The sequence below is a fragment of the Dreissena polymorpha genome, chromosome 11, assembly GCF_020536995.1.
Source record: "Dreissena polymorpha isolate Duluth1 chromosome 11, UMN_Dpol_1.0, whole genome shotgun sequence".
NCBI lineage: Eukaryota > Metazoa > Mollusca > Bivalvia > Myida > Dreissenidae > Dreissena > Dreissena polymorpha.
In genome coordinates, this window is record NC_068365.1 from 62,153,903 (window position 1) to 62,171,361 (window position 17,459).

The 17,459-nt window shown below is 34.2% G+C and overlaps 1 protein-coding gene across 8 annotated transcripts in view; it reads left to right on the plus strand.

The window, feature by feature from the left end:
• Positions 1 to 17,019, plus strand: part of LOC127850378 (uncharacterized) — a 102,343-nt gene extending 85,324 nt beyond the window's left edge. The window contains exons 1-9 of one of the 8 annotated variants that reach the window (XM_052383371.1): positions 8,969 to 9,162; positions 10,108 to 10,956; positions 11,206 to 11,319; positions 11,949 to 12,101; positions 12,235 to 12,456; positions 12,761 to 12,873; positions 13,086 to 13,228; positions 13,992 to 14,095; positions 15,397 to 17,019. In XM_052383371.1, the coding sequence (XP_052239331.1) occupies positions 10,203 to 10,956; positions 11,206 to 11,319; positions 11,949 to 12,101; positions 12,235 to 12,456; positions 12,761 to 12,873; positions 13,086 to 13,228; positions 13,992 to 14,095; positions 15,397 to 15,743 (1,950 nt within the window). In that variant the 5' untranslated portion in view covers positions 8,969 to 9,162; positions 10,108 to 10,202 and the 3' untranslated portion in view covers positions 15,744 to 17,019. Of the gene's footprint in view, positions 1 to 8,968; positions 9,163 to 10,107; positions 10,957 to 11,205; positions 11,320 to 11,948; positions 12,102 to 12,234; positions 12,457 to 12,760; positions 12,874 to 13,085; positions 13,229 to 13,991; positions 14,096 to 15,396 lie in introns of those variants that run through there. The other 7 variants (XM_052383372.1, XM_052383370.1, XM_052383368.1 and 4 more) reach the window with 7 other exon arrangements.
• Positions 17,020 to 17,459: the final 440 nt, after the last annotated feature.

Here is a 17,459-nt window from a genome sequence, read left to right on the forward strand (position 1 = left end):
AAGAAGACATATCTAAGCAAACAATTTACGTTTGTAACACGTTGCATCACCCGTCATTCTAACATTGGGAGAAGGTAGGGTGGGGTGTTGATTTTGCAAACTTATGCGGCGTCACTTTTCAACATTGACCCAACGTCGGATTATAACTAAATCTCAACCAAAATACAACATTCTTCAAACCTCTCCACAACCTTCTCTCAACCTCCTTACCACCTTCTCCTTGCCCCCCTGCAACCACTATCAATCAAATATCTATCTCACAACATCCCTGCAACAAAAATGCAGCCATCTTATAACCTCCCTGCAACATTCTCCAAACCCAAATACACCTTTTCACAACCAAGTTACTACCATGCAACCTCTCTGCAACCTTCTCTCAAAACCAAATAACTACCATGCAACCGAATTCAACCATTCCCAAACCTCCCCACAACCAGATAACAATCATGCAACCGAAATTCAACCATTCCCAAACCTCCCCGCAACCAGATAACTGGCATGCAACCTCCTCCAAAAACCAAATAAATATCATGCAACCAACCTGCAAGCAAAACCTAACCTCCTTAAAACTTAGCTCCCAAACAAAATACAACCTGATCATAGTGTACAACCTCCCTACACCATCTTACTTCCAAACCAATAAAGAAATAACAAAAATCTTGTTTTCCCCATGTTATTTTTCAAAGAGGATTTTGACAGACATTCCAATGACCACATATTTACAAAATTATCTGTTGCAAAATGTACATCTTTAAATTAAAACGAACCAACAATACATTTTATGTACTTCTTCCAAGAAGTATATTCATTACAGATCTCTACAGATATGGCCAATTCATTAAATATGATTTAATAAATAACATCCACATGGAATATCTATTAAAGCAATGTAATGAAGAAGCTAGAATAAATGGGCCTGGATCGCTCACAAAAATCTTTTAAATAGATAATACATTATCGACCTAGTTTGATGGAAATCGACCCAGCAGTAAATGATGATATTAGGGAGTTTGAGATTTCAAACGTGTATTGAATGTGTACGTCTTCTTTGTAGCATTTTCATTTATGTTTTAAAAAGTATCTAGCACATGTTTGCTATAAATATAGTAAGAACACCTAGTTATTAACAAGTTATGTATCAATAAAATACAAAATCTTGGCCTTCTACAAGTTGTAATTAAACTTTAAAACATACATGTAGAATAAGGCTGTTTAAAAAAAAACAATCACTAACAGTAATAGTAGCAAACTTATTTTTAGAGGCTTGATTGCACCTATAAGCCACAAAACATTTATCCGCAAAAATCATCATAAGCACAAAAGCATCATAAACTTGTCATTTTAAAGATTATTGTAAATGTTTTTTTTTTGCCACCTTCTTTCCGGTTTGGGGCGTATTTTAGATGGAAGCTGATGTGCTCCTTGGTTTTGTGTTCTGTCACATTCTCTGTGTTCCTTTTCATGGCACTAGCTAAAATAAGATTTTGTTTACATTTATTTTCATTTGTACATTGTTAAAGCCGCCTAAATTTATTATAATCTATAATTTACTTATATCATAAATGTTGTCCCGGGAATGTATTACGCCGTTGAATATGTTTGAAAATACACAAATGTAATCACTATTTGACATTACTTTTAATTTTAGTTTACTTACAGTTTGGGCTTATACAAAACGGCATATTCTATGCATTTCTTTATGCTTCTATATTTTTTATATATGCCCCAGTCACACACACAGATATGACATGGGATTATACTATGCCGCGGATACGAGCCGGCGTCATTCGTGGATATCTTAGTGGTCTGTAGCTTTCCGTATGGTCTCTGTAGATATCGATAGACATACGTGCAGCACATGTACATGTCTGTCCATGACACATTTTGAACATGTTCAAAACTTTACTACGGATCAAACAGATGTAGCTCATCCCAACTAACTGTACTAGAAAGTACTGATCCGTTTAAGTCTGTTTTTAAAATTTAAATTGTACGCATTTGTAAGAATTAATCTGTGTCCGTTCCGAATTTAATCGTGTCGTACCATAACAATTCAAAACAATATCATTAGAAGTTATGTGACAACATATCGTTACACCGTTGTTCATGATCCGTGTATATTGGACCACAGACTTGGACACTACCAGGGTCAGTCGTGACATTTAATCCGCAGTGGAATTGGCAATGGCATCCGTGAATGTGTGACTGAGGCATAAGTCTGGCATGTGTTTTGAACTTATACTTTAAAGGCAAATAAACATACCAATTACAACTTTAAATGGTTCTGATGAATCAAATGAGAGCTTCCCTTTAACTCCCTTTGAGTTAAATTTACACATCAGCCTTTTATATATCAATCGGAAAAAGTAAATATACAAGTTAACATATGAATTAATTCCACTAAATAAACACTAGTAAGAAAGCAAATAGAGATGGAGGAAACACAATAAGAGTGATTGACTATTCCGGGTGTTTGAAAGCATTCATTTAGAGAAGGTAGATAATTTGAACAAAATCTTAATGGAAGCATGGTTATGACAGTGAACAAATAATACACCAAACATGGTCTTCAAACAGCTCAATGGAAATTACAATATTGACCAAGACTATTGCCAAGCAATATAAGTCCCCTACCGGTGAAACTCCACCATTTTCAGCAATATTTCTAGTCTATTCTTGGCATAGGAACAAAATGAAATGACGTGCATAATCTCTATATTGCCATCTATCCATGTTTAAAGTTTCATTAAAAAAATGAAGCACTTTTAAAGTTATCGCAGGATCCACCATTTTCAGCAATATTTCTTATCCATTTGTTGCCATAGCAACCAGAATTCTCGACGTAGGAAAACATTTAAATTACGTGCATAATCTCCATATTGCCATCTGTCAATGTTTCAAGTTTCATGAAAACAATATTGAGAACTTTTAAAGTTATCGCAGGATCCAGAAAAGTGTGACGGACTGAAAGACTGATTGACTGACAGACAGACACACAGAGCGCAAACCATAAGTCTCCTCCGGTTTCACCTGTAGGGGACAATAACAAATAAGTTTTGTGTGATACCTTTCTAATATGTTCTGCACAGTCTGCTTTGTATTTGATCCACCAATCAGTGAAAGATGATTAACCTGAAAGAATTATACACTTGTTTCTCAGGGCTGCAAAAAATGTCCATGCTAATTAATCTGAAAGACAGCCTTATTTGCTGTTGGTTAATTGACTATGCTTATTTCGAAAGTTCCTGTGTCTCTTAATTAAGGGCGAGATTTCATATATATTAAAATCATGAATGGCAATCACTGTAGTTGTAAACAGCATACGACACAGAATATTGCTTTACATAGCAGGTTGTGCATATTCTCCGGCCCGTACCATCACCAACCTGTACATCGGTGACAGGATTATATTCGCGTATCCCAAAACACATATTTGCAAAACTTGTGAAGAGAATTCATGTACGTTTCTGTCGCCTTGCATTAAATCAGTATTAAAACTGACAAAACATTACGGACCTGATGAATTGTAACTATTTGAATAACCAATACCACTACGGTGAATTAATATAGACGTTTTAGCGACCTCTTGCGGTGTTAGATCTGGCTTGAATGGCTTCCAAAACTCTAAAATGCGGCTTTTTTATATTTTTTTACTATGGTCGCTCACCCAGAGTTATGGATAAATGCCAGTATGAAAACGTACCTGATTAACATCTATCATGAAACGTTAATAAATTACCTTGTTCTGTGAAATAATGGCCTATATATATTGAACAACAGTTAAAACATCATATAACACTATTTGCAGTAGAACAAAGTCAAAATTGACAACACAAACAAGAAAATATCCCAAGCGCGTGACCGTTTACATTAAATTATTTGCACACGTGATATTCAAATTAGCGGGTTGTCATGCGTGTCAGAAATGTGTGAATGAATTAATTGATCATTTAATTTTTTCAATGAACTAATTTAATGTTAAAGTGGCACTTGTGTAAAGAGGTACTTAAATCCATGTTTCAAATTCTATGTGGTTACGTTTTCAAACAACTGTTGAAACGTTTCCAATTTTGAAGGCGGAGTTACGAGCCCTTGACATGTCATTTGAAAACATTGCGACATTTAATTTGCGGTCATGAATAAAACAATTACGACCTCTTCGTAACATAAACTGATAAAGGTATCGTTTAATAAATTATCGTAATCTTCATGTTTATATTTGGCAAATTGAAAATTTAATGATTAAACTATCAATTAATATTTTTTTCGCACTGCATTACTGATGTGAAATTAAAATGCGAGCGTACCAGAAGACTGGCTCGATAAAATATGTTTTCGCATAAGAATTGTCTCCAGCACGAATATTATAAAACACCATAGAATACGTGCAAGCTGGAGTTCTGCAGCTATTGACCTTTTTGCCATACCATAAATGGTACTCTAAATGCCGGTTTCACGGGCGGAAACACGGGGGGGGGGGGCGCGTTTATGTTTACATAACAGTGGGAAATAAAAATTATGATTTAATAAAAAATATGATTTATATCCGATAATTTAGCTAATTAACATAAACATCTGTTGGAATTAATTTCACTCTAGATTGTTTATCAAATAAACAGACAAAAAGAAAACAATACAATTTATTTATTTAAGTTAGGGACAAGTGAGAATTGTCCATAGAACATCGTCGGTTCAGTACTATACCCCACCCACTTTCAGACATTGGACTTTCATTTTGAATAACGGTCGGCATGCTGTTATTTTGGCATACTCATGCATGTACAAACAATATTACTTTAAATACCTGTCTTTCCTGGTCAATTTATGTATTTCTTTTTTGTTGAATCGGATGTTTTTCTTCGGATAATTGTTCACACTCGTTTTTTTTAAATGCCGCTTTGCTAAGCAAAGGCGCCACAGTTTCGCATTTCAATTTTCATTGTTTTACATGCGTTTACTATCGATTTTAGTTTTCTTTTGACAGAATAAGACACAATAACATATTTAAACACTGAGTATTTCACTTTTATGTAAAAAATAATTTAAAAAAAAAACACATAATAAAATATGTACGAAACTGTGACTTTTAAATGCAGCTCCACCTATTTCGATATTTTGCAGGGAAGTTAATTAAGCACATGTAGATTTGTAGCGATTACTGTACAAGTTATTTACCTTTTCTTTCATATTTGCAGTTGTGTAAACCACCCCCGTTCGGTTATCGTCAAGGTTAACTCTTACCAATATATAACGTTGGTACAACGTTGATTACTGACGTTGTATTGATGTAAGTATTTAAACGTTGTACCAACGTTGGCTTTTGGTTGATAACTTGCCAACCAAAATCCGACCATAACCTGACGTTGTATTGACGACGCATGTGTGCTTGGTATGTGTCTAAAAATGCGAAATAAGCCAGGTATTTAATTCCGAAATCTAAAATATCTGTACAGTCGAATTCGCCAGCATGTATATCATGCATGCACGCTGTGAATCTAAATTTAGTTTAACGGTTCATTTACAATTTCTCCAACGATATTTATCCATACGACAAACAAACACTTAATACTCTGATCCTAATAAAAGACGAATGTTTCAGTTATTGTAGGAAAATATGTACGAAATATCTTCGTCACAATCGGCTCGGGGAGATTTTTCTTCGCTGCATTTTATGCAATTCGTTTTCAATGTATATTTTTGTTTGACCATTTTGTGTTATTGTAACATATTTTATCAATATATTACATTTCAACACATATGCAAAATCGTATAATCTCGCTTAAACATTTGGATTCGAACGCAAATGTATTCTCCGATGACCGCGTATAGATCGGCTACGAAAACGAGTAGCAGAACTTCAAATTAATGAAAACAATGCAACAACAAACGATTTACCTTAAAACATATTAAGTTCAAGTGAAATACATATCAAATTTGTTTATGACCAGCGTTGTTTACCACGCAAAGGCGATAGTTCCATATCTACCTGAAATAGCATTCACTTCTCGCGTGGTGACCATGTATCGTGAAGTCACACCGAAAAATAGAGTACTCGCTCGATATCAATGGGAATTGGGCAAACTAAACTTTAAAGATTGGTTAACTGAACATATTTTATATATACTTAAACAGTAATTTAACTGTTTTATAAATCCTATTTACATAATAACAAGTGTCTGTTCTATCGGTCTTTCTTCTTTTGAGCAACATGTGCACATAGAAGTGCTCAAGAATTTCTAAAACACGAACGATCGATATTTTTCAAACACATTTCTGCATATACATGTATGTTACTATTAAAAGATTTCCTGAAATAAACGTCCAATCGGGACGGGGTATTTCCGCTGAACATGCGCTTATCACCTGACGCACATGCCTCATGCTAGAAGTATTCATGCAACATTTTCTGAGAATCAGAGGAGTGAAAGTAATGTTTTTTTAAATAAATCAAACAAACTTTAGTGTTGTGTTTCCACTAAGCAGTCGTCTGCTTCGGTTGTCATTTTATGTGGACATTAAATGAAAAGGACCTATATAATATATGTAATATTGATATATTCGGATTATTGTAGTTGAAATACAGTTTTGACATGCAATTATGCTTGTGTTTTTCAACCATTTTGGTTGTCTTTCTTTTCATGTTCAAACTTTGTAATGTAAGTTAAACAAAATACTTGGAGCTCATGGCTGTGACGTAATGAAGCCTTGCTCTTTATGTTAACAAAATGATCGATACGAGGATACGCTTTATGCGTACGATATATTGTTGCACAATGACTAAAATGATTATTAGCCATATGTAATGCCATAACACTTTGTTCGGAAATTTGTGAATTGATTTTGTGTGTTTTATAGTTCAACTTAGATACATAAATTATTACGATTTATAACTATAAATTATATTAGAAAATTATAAAAAATATGTGAAACAGGAGCCTGCAGCTGATATGCAATTCTTTTACAATGTCTGCGTTTATATTGAAGTATGGGTCTTAATGAAATTTCTGAGGCTGGTCAGGTGTGACTCTTGCACTTTGCTAGTTGTAAACACAAATCCATCTTTCTCAAAGAAATTTGACTTCTTCCACGTCTGGTTGCTGGTCACCTTACCGGATAGTTGGGCTTTTCCTCCGGTTTCCCGAACAGCACAAGACTACGCCAAAAATATCTTTTATAAATTGGCATAACTTGAAACTGCCGTCGGTTTCAATTCGTATTTACATTCAATATGAATATATGAATACATTTCGCTTTCTAAGACGTGTGTGATTAACGACATTCATCTGCCTTCCCTTTGTCCTCATGTTTTATGCCTCATCAACAATAAAATAGCATGTGCACTGCACTTACCCCAATACACTATTTTGTGTTTTCATATAAACTCTAAAACAAAGCGAAACTAGGACAATACTAATCACTTGTGTAATTGAAGGATACATACCAAAATATTCGCCCCACGTCTAAACATCGATAACATACCCGAAGCCAGGGGGCTCCGCTGTGTGCGTTCGCATCCAACTTTTATTGACGATTTAAAAAAGTGTTACTATAGGTTGCACCCAACTTAATTTTACGTAAAAACGGTCATTTATCTTTTCCATGGAACCGAATGAGTCTTCGTATTTAAGCGTAATAATAATGTTGTATTCAATATGCAACCGACAGGTCACCATATAATTAATTTCTCGAAGAAGTCATTTCCAAGATAGCGCGCGATTTTTATTTACAACTTTTAACAGAAGAATTGTTGAAATCAACAGAAGTTTTGACAGCAAAATGTGCTTAGATCTATGAAGCAGGTCCCCGCGAAGTGGAATTGTTATAAATAGATATTTGTTTTTTGTATAATACACAATATTAACCTGGCATTCTTATCCGTATAAAATCAATACATTTATAGATATGTGGTAATAAATGTTTTTTTTTGTAACTTTGTCATTGTTACTAATGTCTGTTAAAGCTATAACTGTACTAGATATCATAACGTAATGATGAAGCCTTCTTATTGTGGGTTGAAATTCCAGTCCAATAACCTTTTTTGACAATAATCTAAATGGCTATAAAAACAATTTGATTAACTTGAATAAATAATCTTATACTAAAGAAAATACATTTTAGATGATTATTTACGGAATGTTATGCCAGATTTCAAAAAGAACTGAAATCAAAGGACACCCGGTCGACTATTGCCGACGACTAATGAGTCACTGGTTAATACTTGTTTTACTCCAACTAACTCCTCCGGGTCTTCACATTATGCAGCTTCAGGCGCGGAAGGAACTCCTAAAGTTTGACATATACACTATATTTATATGTATATGGTCGTGTTGCATTCCCCATGGAAAGTCGCGGTTTTGGTTGCAACGTTTTCCTTGATTGGTGTTTTAAGAATTTCCGCTCCCTTATAAGGCTGGTTCAGAGCATAAATAAATCATGTAGCAATAATGAAGTTAATCATCCGGATTTGTTTAAAATATAAAATACTTACAAACTATAAATCTTCACCGACCGGGAACGGTTTACATTCTGAAAGGAGTGTTGTCCGTTTAGTATTGGAATTTTCATCATTCATTTTGGTAGAATACCGGATATTATACATAACATGATATCGTGTGATATTTGTATTCGCATAATTTACCAGGAATGTCTATATTTTTATTCTCGAAAGTAGGTGTAGATGCAAAAGAAAAAGGTATGCACAATTATACTAGCGGGCGATAACAAAGTCCAATAAATACAGAGCACTATACGTATGTTTTGTACATCACTGTCCGCGTTTATGTCATCCTTATTGAAATAGTTAGGTAATTTAAAATGTAAGATCAAATCTTGTACTGGCCCGATTAAAAATTTATCTAAGTTGCATAATATAACCCTATTAGACACATGCAACCTTAAGATTGTATTTCCAGTGTTACCATAAATAGATATTCATAACCCATTCAATTAATGTTATCAGTGACACGTATTTCTAAGTGGCATGGAATGTTAGTGTGTGCAAGTTATCTTATCCGCTGTTACTTGGGAAGTTACATTTTAGTAACGCAGTATGTTTGTTTCACTATGAAGTATAGTTGCAGCTCTTAAATAGGTTTTATCTGCTGACATTATTCATTTGGACAATGATATATTATCGTTATATAACAAGAGGGAACAATTGAGGTGCGTATTATCGTGTTTGTAATGTGTACAGTAGTGAAATGAATTAATGTATGTTGGAGAGCGTTATCTATATTTTTTTTTAATTACCTAAACATATTGTTTTTCAAAGTAACTACAGTAATATTTCAATCATGCACACGTACTTAATCGTTTTGCTGGTTTTGCATCTTTGAAATCTTCATTTTGTTGTGATACATGTACAAGCGGATTTACGAACTCGTACAAAAACCACGAGACAAACATAACCTACTTCTAAAGAACGTGCGCGTTATCTTCTGGTCGCAATATATTTCCTTGTTAAACGTTAAAGGCCTACAACGAAGTTTGAAAGTTGCAATTAACTAGTGAATTACGTGTATTACAATATTAATGCACGTGTATGTCCATATCACTTTACACATATTTAAGAACGATAACACACACTTTAAACATCGAACAGTACAACAAATACCAAGTCAACCATCATTGAATTAATATGTGTTTTGTTGCGTTAGGTACATTCAGTATGTTTTGCAATACACACATCTTACTTACATATACACAGTAATCTTACATGTAACAGAAGTTGAGATGCCTTCTTTTAGGGAAATGATAAAAAGGAGGCGTTTCTTTACGGGCTAATGCTTAATTAAGGCGTGTGATTTCTAGTATTGAAACGGGGATGTGATTTGATATCCATGTCCTGTAATGTGGACAATATTTCCGGACTTATATAACTGACTGACAAAGAAATATTTAAGCTTAAACGATATAATAAAATAAAAAGTATAAGTATTAATATACGGCTCTCTACTGTATTCGACATATCTTGGTACAACAAAAGAAAGTCCCATACAAATAAACGAACATTTATTTCTTTGTTCCTGACACATATTAACAATTAATTACTATTGTAAGTCAATCAAATTAACTTGCAAAAAATGTGCATATTTGTGCATGTTTTAGAGCTTTAGAGCTTGCGTCGGAACATGGAGATTAGAAACAAGGTTGGCGTAACGGCAACATTATTTCGCGGCTGACCTCTGGCTACATCTTGAACAATGATTCAGGACATAGACTGCTCTTGTGAAGCTCGTTTTGTTGGACGCCAAGATGAGTTACGTGATCTTCAATCGTCATGGAGCACAAAAAGAATGTTCGGAATATTTGGCATGCGATCAGTTGGTACATCACGGTTAGCAAAGGAGTTTCTGGCTAGTGTTTCAGAGAGTCTCGACAAAGGCATTTATATTGATTTGGAAGCTACGAGCGATATTACAACAATGTTTACCAACATATGTGCACGTCTTGGTATACCTACTGGCGCACATTCAGGCGAACCAAATTTATGGGAAAATAAAATGTTTGAAGAGCTAACTACTAACAAAACGAAATACGTTTTCTTTTTTGACAATGCTGAGCATTTTCTTGACCTTGAATCACAAACACGGGACCTCATTCAAAATTTGTTTATAAACCTTCTTAGCCTAGACAATGTTCATGTCATTCTCACATCGACGACTAAATTTCAACTGGCCAGTATGTGGCGAATATACCACATTTGTGAAGTCCGGCCTTTGAATCGTTCTGAATCTGCCGAATTGATTATGTCCGAAGCGAAAGGTGTAGACTTTGCAGAATACATCGACCCACGTGTAGAGTTAAGTGAAGGTTTGCCCTTATTAATCCTAATGATTGCATCGGAGCTGCGCGATAGCAGTGGTATGCTGACACCAAAAGACATGGTAGAGTTGCTAGCAACGGCCAGATTGAAGGTTCTTAGTCCAGAGTCGTATTCAAAAACGGAGAGAGTGGGTATGAAGTAATTTGCGTAATTGCATCATAGAGTTTGTTGCTAAAAATTGATAAAACACTATATAATGGTATATAAGATTGCGGTACAATTTTTTGTAGTTAAAACTAATTTAAATGTTAACTTAACATTTGCAAAAATATTTTATATGTTGATGAATAATCTAAATCGTTTCAAACACTTTATCTTCGATAAGTATCAGATATAAAACATTGACAATACTGCAAGTTGAATGACGATGATTATTAAAGGTAACGTGTACCACACTTTTATCGAGCGTCTGGCCTCCGTCTTGAAAGAGAAATACACAATCCTGAACTTCATCCCGGGTTCATTTAATGCCGAGGAGGCGCGGTCGATTCTGGGTAAATAGTAATTTAATTTACTAATTTAATTTAATTAATTCGAAATTAATCCATGCTCAATTAGTTAAGTGATAATATGTATTGTTCGAAAGTTATTTTGTAAACATATGAGATAATTGATTTAATTGAATTTGAGCTAGAAAAGATGCCGACATCAGTTATGATTCCATAGTCTAACATAAAATGAAACATATTATTAACTATTCATTAATTTTGATTGAGAAATACATGTTTATCTGTATATACATATGTATTGCCCCTCCTTATTATTTAAACGCGGTTTTTAAAACACCCCATACATATTGTGTGGGTTGACCTAGGTTCTTACTTCTCTTATTAGGGGCTCTTTGTTCTATGTTGATTTTATTTGTGGCTTTTTTATATTTTGATTCTTATTTTATGATGTGTAGTTTTCGCTTAATATTGCTGTTTCCGTTTCCAATCGATTTCACAAGTTGTGTAATAAGTTTTAATATTTTGTGTATTTACTGCCCGATTTGTAGAGGCCGATGGCCAATTATTTTTGTAGCTGTAGCAAAGGGTAACACTAACAAAAGTAATTTCTGTGCTGATGATGTCACTTCAGAATCATTATTATATGAACGTATTAAAGACTTTATGAATTGCAGATGCTCCGACACAGGCGACTGTCAAACACCAGGTTCTTGTACCAAAGATAAACCGTCACTTTTTGAATTACGGCCCTGCACAGCAAAGGTTTAACATACAAGGGATTCTTAGAGTATGTTTGAATACATTCTATGTTATTCGAAATCTTCCAGGTACAATCAGCAAATGTTATGTCTTTGCTTTGCTTTCCGAATGAAAGACAATATCTTTTATTTATTGTATTTTATTCATGTAGATTTATAAATATCGATGCTTAATTTGTGAGGTAAAACGTATTGATTGCAGAGATAAGAAGGAGATACTGTCAAACGTTTTCTACAGTTCTGACGGACATATCACGACGTTTCCATTCCCATGAATATGCCAGCGCTCTTGCAGAGTTCGCTGTGGAGCAACCTAATCTTCAGAAGTTGTTGGCTGAAATACATCATACAACTCAGGACACATATGCCTTCTTCATTCAGATGGCCACTGAGTGCACATCATTTATTGAGAAATATATGGCTGGTAATTTTATTTATTTTCAAGAAGTCATTGCCTTACGTTCAAACCGTTTAAGGAAATTAATTAATTTATTATTTAAAACAGTCCTTATTTCTAGTTTTGGAACTTTTTCTACAGAATCGCTGTTGAATGTTTAGTATATGCATGTTTTTCTCATTAATGTCTGATAACTCTCAGTTTATTCTAAAATCAAATAAATTGAGAACGATCAGCAAAATTATCAAAACGTTCGCGATATTTAGAATTATTTCCTTTATACTTTAATTATAATATTATAACGTACATCTTCTTATATTTGCATATGAAGGTAACAGTGAAGACTTTTACGGTGAATGCAAGCGCGCTGCCTCTCGATACTGCAAAGAAACCGACGTTGCTCTTGTGAACGTGGCGATTGGAATTATCTTCACAAATGTTAAGGTGATATTTCCAAACAACGATATTTGACATGTCATTTATGCAATTAATAAATTAGAATGTTACGTTTGTTTGTCCTATGAACAGCTGTAAAGTACTGACACCTTGTAAATATGATGAAAACTACGTTAAAAAGTGGAACAAACGGCTCAATATTGTAATATTATTTCAAAACTATTTTGTACTACAACACTTAACCATTCACATCTTAACAGGGCGATCTTCGGGAGGGATTACGGATCTATAGAGACGCCTTAAAAGTATTGGAGGGAACTGGAAAATCAAAAGCACTTGCCACCGTGTACCAGCGTATTGGGTATAACTTGATGATGCAGGATTATTATGTCACAGCCTTAAGGTATTTATACTTTCCAACTTTCCCAACAATAAAATGTAGCGTTAGAGGACTTGATATTTTTTGTATATGTATTATACATATTGATTGTTCACTAAATTGTTAAAACTGTTAAAAAAATAATACCCAAGTGAAACTTCGGTTTCATCAGCTAATAAGCAATCAGGTTAACAGTACGATTAAAAACAACAACTAGTGTCAGGTTATTAATTGCTAAAAACAAAATGGCGAGCGACACATAGTTATATCAAATTAAACATGTTTGTAAACAAGACAATCGGCGTTGGAATTAATATGTATGTCGTTGTGTCGTTAATTAACAACAGGCCGACGAACATTCGTACGTTTTAATTGGTAGACATCCTGATTCTTTAATTGTCAGGCTTTTTTATAAGGTTAAACACTGATGTAAATATAAGAATTACATGAAAATTATTGTATATATGACCCGTTTATATTGATCAAAGTAAGTTAAAAATACGTTTAAATCGTAATGAACATAGTATATTGGATGTCAGGCACAAAGAATAACTTGATGCATTTTGAATTATTACAACACTTTGGTCACCACAATAAGTTGATAAAGTGACTGACGTCCAATCGATAGGATAACATGCAAAAATCACAAATATAAATAAATACGGGTATCAAATGCGATTCACTGAGGTTTAAAGATGAACCCAACATATATATTCACAAAACATAAATGCGCATGTAAACGTTAATTTGACAATTCAATGCAACGAAATATTTGTATTTTTTTCAGTTACTTGAAAAAGTCATACTGTATATCAAGTTCTTCTGGAAAGGACTTCCAAGCTCTTGTTTTGCAGTCTTTAAACAGCATGGGCATTACGTTAGTATGGCTTAGTAAGTCGTATTGAGTGTGTATTGTTTTGTAAGTCTTATTGAGTGCGTATAGCTTGGTAAATTGTCTTGGAAGTGTAGGAATTGGTAAGTTGTTTTGAAAGTTATGACTTGGTTTGCCATGTTAAATTTGTATGACTTGATAAGTCGTATTGAGTGTTTATGGTTAAGCAAGTCATATTACCTATCTATGGCTTGATGAGTCGTGTTGTGAGTTAATGACTGTGTAATTCGCGTTTCGTGTTTATGACCGTGTTGGCAATGTAGGGTTTGGTAAATCGTGTTGCATGTGTAAGGCTTTTTACGTCGTGCTGCGGGTGTATTACTGGGTAATGTATGTTTCGTGTTTATAACTGTGTTGCACATGTAGGGCTTGGTAAATCGTTGTGAGTGTGTAAGGCTTTTAAAGTCATGTTAAGTGACTGTCACAGTCTTTTTAAGAGTGTATGGCTTGGTAAGTCTTGTTGTTATTGTATGGTTTTGCTAGTCGTGTTGGATGTGCACGGTTTGGTAAGTCGTGATTGATGTGTATTACTTGGTAAGATGTGTTGTAACTGAATAGCGTGGTCGTGTTGAAAGTGTATGACTTGGTTTGTCATGTTGAGTGTGTATGGCTGGGAAAGTCGTGTTGAGTGCTTATGGCTTTGTAAGTAATATCAAGAGTTCATAGCATGGTAAGGCATTTTGAGTGTGTATGACTCTGTAAGTCGAATTGAGTGTGTATCAGTTGATAAGTGTTGTTGAGAGTTTATTGTATTCTAAATCGTATCGACCATTCATGGCTTAGCAAGTCATGTAACGTAACTATTGCAGGAGTGTGGATGACTTGGTCAGTCATATTATGTGCTCATGGCTCGATAAACCGTGCTGGCACTCTGTTGCTTGGTAAGTCGTTTTTGTGTGACTACGAAATGCACATTACCTGTGTATGTCTTGACAAGTCGTGTTTAGTACATTGCATGTACGAATTGATAATTCGCGATTATCAAGTATGGCTTGTTCGGTCTTGTTGAATGTGTGATGCGTTGTTAGTCATTTTGAATATGTGTGACGGGGTTAGTCATGTTGACTGTATATACATTATCCTTTTGGCAAACTTTTATTTTTGCAAATACATATTAACATTAGATGTAAATTGTTGCCTTCACAGTACTTGTTTCCACAATATCGTCTATTTACGAGTATTTTGTCAATACAATAAAGAGTTTAGCAGCATGTATTACGACATAATATTATGTATATCTGAATATATTCTCTAAACTAACAAACACATGTGTGGTTCTCTAAGAGTTTGTTTATTTCAGGCCGATTTGAGCAATCTGAAAAGATTCTTCTTAAATCTCTGGAAACGACTAAAAAAGCACACGGACCATTTCATCCTGGCGTTGGTGTAGTCCTTAATAACCTAGGTTTAATGTATCACCAAAAAGGAGATGCTGAAATGGCTATAAAATATTTTCAAGAAGGTCTACGTATTAAAAAGCAAACAAAAACAAAACATCAGTCTTTAATTGCATCTCTTACTAATGTGGCTATACAATACCCAAATTTGAATAAACCGAATCGAAGCAGAGCAATTGCTGAAAGAAGCACATACTATAATCTACAACGAGAATGTAAGAGACTCTGGCACAATCTCGTATGTCAATAATACACTTGGGAGAATGTATATGAAAGTTAGCATTTTAGACAAAGCGGAAGAGATGTTTACAAAAGCGTTGGAAGTTCGTGCTGAAGCAGCCACTGGTCAATATACTCACGTTCAAAGTCTTGTTCATTTGATGGAAGTAGCCTTAGAGAAAGGCCAGTATAAAAAGTGCATTGAACTCGGGAATTCTGTTGAAACCTTTCGAAATGACATGATCAAAAAACGCCCAAGGCTTCCACAGCTTCAGGAATGTTATGGGTATCTTAAAAGGGCATACGAATATTTGGATGAAAGTGATGGAGTTAACCAAGCATTTGAAAATAAGTTACTTGAACTTTCGCGGTTGTACGATGTTTATCGCGGCGATCGAAATCAGACGAAGGCCAAAGAAATATTGGCAAAGATACGGGAAACAAAACTGAGCAGGGATAGTTCTGCATAGAAAACTAAGTACCATATAGCAACATAATGAAAATTAAATAGCTGACTTGCTTTGCAAGTAAGTATATGATCATCCATTTATCTACAATCTATGTTTATTAATATGATTTGGGTGTGTAGCTTATATGTTTGGTTTGACAATATCAGTGAATTCATCCCATATTTTAAGCTATTTTTAGTGTTTATCGTATACAAACTATGATTCTGTCAGCTAAAAGATTATTTCAAACCAATTTAATTTCATGTATATTACTTTAATCGAGGTAATTGATTGACAGGAATTCAACTATTTGTCGAGTAATGACAAATAACTACTAAGTAGCATTTAGCAAATCAAATTTTGTTTATACTGTGGATAGTTCGACAAAGTAAAGATTCTTTAAGCAAATACCATAACATATTCGTTAAAGAGTGTCTCTTGAATAAGCAGAGTCAGTTATATTGAATGTGTCTACCAAGAAAGGCTGTGGTTGTTAGGTTGCTCAAATTTGTAAGTTCCGTTAGGCCAACCAACGTTTAAGTATATAAATAAACACTATTAAATACGTAATACAAATGATAACCGAACAAACAAACTGGTTTTAGGATAGCTGATTGTTAACAAAAACATATTTCAGGTTTAACCAGAATAATTTTATCTTTGGAAGATAGCAAATCGGCCCGCCTTAGCTGACATATGTAATTGCAGTCAATTAATTTCAACTGCAGATAACAAAAGATGCAGAAAACAATGTATTATAAACATATAAGATCTTATCTATTTTTGAATTGTTATCTACTGTTTAAGTAATTTTGCAGAATTACATATATTTCTTTCAATAAACATAAGTTTACTACATTAATTGTCTTTAATGATGACCCACAACAAGCGATATTTTGTTAATTTACTGTCAGGCATTTGGCAGTGTGTCCATGTTTAATCAGCAAAATATAATAAGATAACTGTTTATATTTAAATGTGAACAGTTCTTTTACATTATTAAGATTATTTAGTTAGTTTGAAATGCACGTTCAAAAATACATTTGAGACAAGTTGGTATTGTTAACTAAAAACAAAAACGAAATGATCATAGTTAGGTAACATGTCCCTTATATATAGTAGCACCGAAGTACTACACGTAGATTTGCTGACGGGTGTGATAACAATTCATTTCGGCCGTGCTATGTGAAAAAGGGGTGTAATGCATGTGCGTAAAGTTTCGCCCCAGATTAACCTGTGCAGTCCGCACAGGCTAATCAGGGCAAGAAAATTCTTTTAAACGAACAATATCTAAAAGC